The sequence below is a fragment of the Bidens hawaiensis genome, unplaced genomic scaffold (genome assembly GCF_021521415.1).
Source record: "Bidens hawaiensis isolate Kalapana, Puna unplaced genomic scaffold, B.hawaiensis_p1.1 tig00010382_1, whole genome shotgun sequence".
NCBI classification, from domain to species: Eukaryota; Viridiplantae; Streptophyta; class Magnoliopsida; order Asterales; family Asteraceae; genus Bidens; species Bidens hawaiensis.
This window is the reverse complement of record NW_027491787.1, coordinates 400,691-403,457: the sequence shown is the minus strand read 5'-3', so window position 1 is coordinate 403,457 and position 2,767 is coordinate 400,691. Positions and strand designations below refer to the sequence as shown.

At 33.9% G+C, this 2,767-nt stretch overlaps 1 protein-coding gene across 1 annotated transcript; it reads right to left on the bottom strand.

The window, feature by feature from the left end:
* Positions 1–320: 320 nt before the first annotated feature.
* LOC143534926 (uncharacterized) lies at positions 321–1,952 on the bottom strand. Its single transcript, XM_077029291.1, has one exon. It carries the CDS (start codon positions 1,583–1,585, stop codon positions 779–781), a length of 807 nt encoding a protein of 268 aa, XP_076885406.1. The 5' UTR covers positions 1,586–1,952; the 3' UTR covers positions 321–778.
* Between the last annotated feature and the right edge of the window lie 815 nt (positions 1,953–2,767).

The following is a 2,767-nucleotide window of genomic DNA, read 5'->3' as shown; positions in this document are numbered from 1 at the left end:
ACAACAAAACTATGAAGAGAGCTATCTATCAACGTCGAAAAATATCATCAACCAAAGTTTTCTTTTTGATAATTATCTATGAACCAAAGAAAGTTTAATTTCAAAATCAAAATGAACAATTCAATAACTCATGTGTTTGTGATCGTGAAGTCTTTACATAAGCCACTTTTCCTCAAGGGGTTCATTGACGGATTTACCTTCGCTGATGGACTACTTACGAGTATTTCGTGTCACTAAAATTCCTCTAATTTGTAGTCACATTATTTAAAAAACATAACACAAGATATCATGAAATCGAGTAATATTTCTGTTATTTTATCATCCAATGGTATATATAAATAATTATATAACAAAATAACAAATAATAGGGTTCCCACAAATTCCATTTGAAGGAATGGGCAAAAATCCAAAAGAATCTTTCTTTCTCATCTTGACATCAACTCATATAAAGTTATAAACCCATTGAGCTGTAAGAAGACCCCAATGGTCTCTTTGATCACATGCACATCACTCCAAATCTCTTCCCTATTTTATTCACAGCTTCATATGTAACCCCACTAACACTAAATTAATATTCTTTCATTTCATTAATTCATGACACACATTCACAACATAATATTCAAACCATGAAGCTGAAATAATAAAAGAAACCACAGCTTCAAGAAACAGTATACATCCAAACATCCCAAAAAAAAACCTAGAACAAATTAATAAAAATCATATAAAAATCATCTAAAGTTGGTTAATAACTTAATATTAATCTCCATCTCACCTCCTTTTAATGTTTTGTTTGTGGATCATCAAAGGGTTTGTTAAGATCAGCTTGAACCATTGATTCAGTGTCATTCCATGTCCAATAATTTGGTTCCAAGAAGTTGCTTGTGGTTGGAACTTGCATCCAATATTGTGAAACATTTGAAGCATCATGCATCATCATTCTTGTTGTTGTGAGAGTTGAATCATCTTTGAAACCGGATAATAATGGTGGAAAAGAAGTTGGAATGATTGGAATAGGGTTTGTTTCCATGTAGGTCAAATTTGTGTGTAGTGGAAACCCTAAATTTTGATGATGTGATTGTTGCATGGTGGTTGTGGCACCGGTGAGTCCACCGTTGAAATCCCAAGAAACTTGATCAAATTCGCTATCGGTTGGTTTATAAAACAAACCTTTGTCATTTGGGAACATGTATTTCTGATCACTCAGCCCTAAATTATGATTAATTGTGGCGTTTGTGGCAGTGGTGGCGGATGTGGAAGTGGTGTTAGCGCGTTTGATGCGCTTATTTTTTCGACCACCACCAACGGGGACATTGCGAAGAGTGCCACCTTTGGTCCAATGCCTCTTACATGCTTTACAATAATGTCTTGCTTGTGTTTTGTTGTAGTTGTTGTAGTAGCAAAATTTTGTGTTTGTTGAATCACATCTTGGACACTTTAAGGGATCGGATTGTTGCGTTTGCAACGATCTTTTCATCGGTGTTGAGCGTGTGCTTGATGGTTGTTGTATGTTGTTTGATGCTACCATGTTTTGAGTCCAATTGAACTCAAATTGATCACTAGAAACTTGCTTGCTACTCAACCCCATGTTTATGTATTTTGTGTTGGAATTTGAGGTGGGAATTTGATGATTAAAAGGAAAGAAATGAAGAAAAGAAGTTGATTTAATTGGTTTGGGAAAAAAACAAAGTGTGATGTGAGGATATAAGGGGTGAAAGAGGGTTGGGTGGGGTAGGGAGAATGTATAGGAAGGTGGTGAGAATTGAGAAGTGAGTTTGTGTGAAGAATCTCTCTTGCATATATTTGTATATAGGTCAAAATAGAGGTGTTTAATATACTATGTAGATATGATCATGTTTGGTTTGAGCATTTTAGGTAGGTGTTTTTCAAGTAAATTCACTAGTTTTATTAAAATTATGTATGCCTATATGTATGTAAGGAGGATGATAAAAGAAAGTATACAACCATGCATAAGGTGTACCTCTTGACACCCTTAGAGATTCACCATCTTTGTTGAGGTTTTCGGCATGATTCTGAACGAATCAGGAGTGACTCTAATACCACTTGTAACATTTGCCTCATCGCACCATTAATATTGTCCACTTTGTCCACAAATAGCTTACAATATGTTTTGGTTGCCAGGAGGTCACCCATCCTGCTACTTCTCTCATCTAAGCACATTTATCTGTGAAACTCTCATCTCATCCACTAGCATTAAGCCTAAAACACATTGGTAATTTAAGAGGCGGGACATTTATTTATGAACCAATAATCTCTTCTGTCCACGACCGATGTGAGATTCACTTAGGATGCTACAATGCATTCATTGATAAAAAAAAGAAAAAAAATATAGACGGAAACTAGATTGATGATAAAATAGAATCATGGGTTAAAAACGGTGACACAATTAATGATGAAAAAAAGAGAACTATTGGTTTAGTTATTCACATTCATAACAAAAAAAAAGAATTAACCAAATTTTATTTATCTTGACTTGTACTAATCAAGTTTTTCAAACATTTCAACATTAAGATAATTTGAAGATTCATAATATAATATAGATAACGTGTGTATTTTTGTATGTATTCGTTGACCAAGTCAACAAGAGGCTGAGAAATTTTGTCCTCCTTAAACGTCAAGAAAGAAGTGATGTATTTGGTCATCCTTCAATTTTTAATGTTAATAAAGGGATTATACACTTTAATACAAAATTACAAATTAAAACTTTTTCAACCCCGGAATACAAGGTACAAGCAATTTCTAAATTTCA

Coding starts and splice junctions, on each gene's coding strand:
- LOC143534926 (XM_077029291.1), bottom strand. CDS start 1,585: ATGGGGTTGAGTAGCAAGCAAGTTTCTAGTGATCAATTTGAGTTCAAT.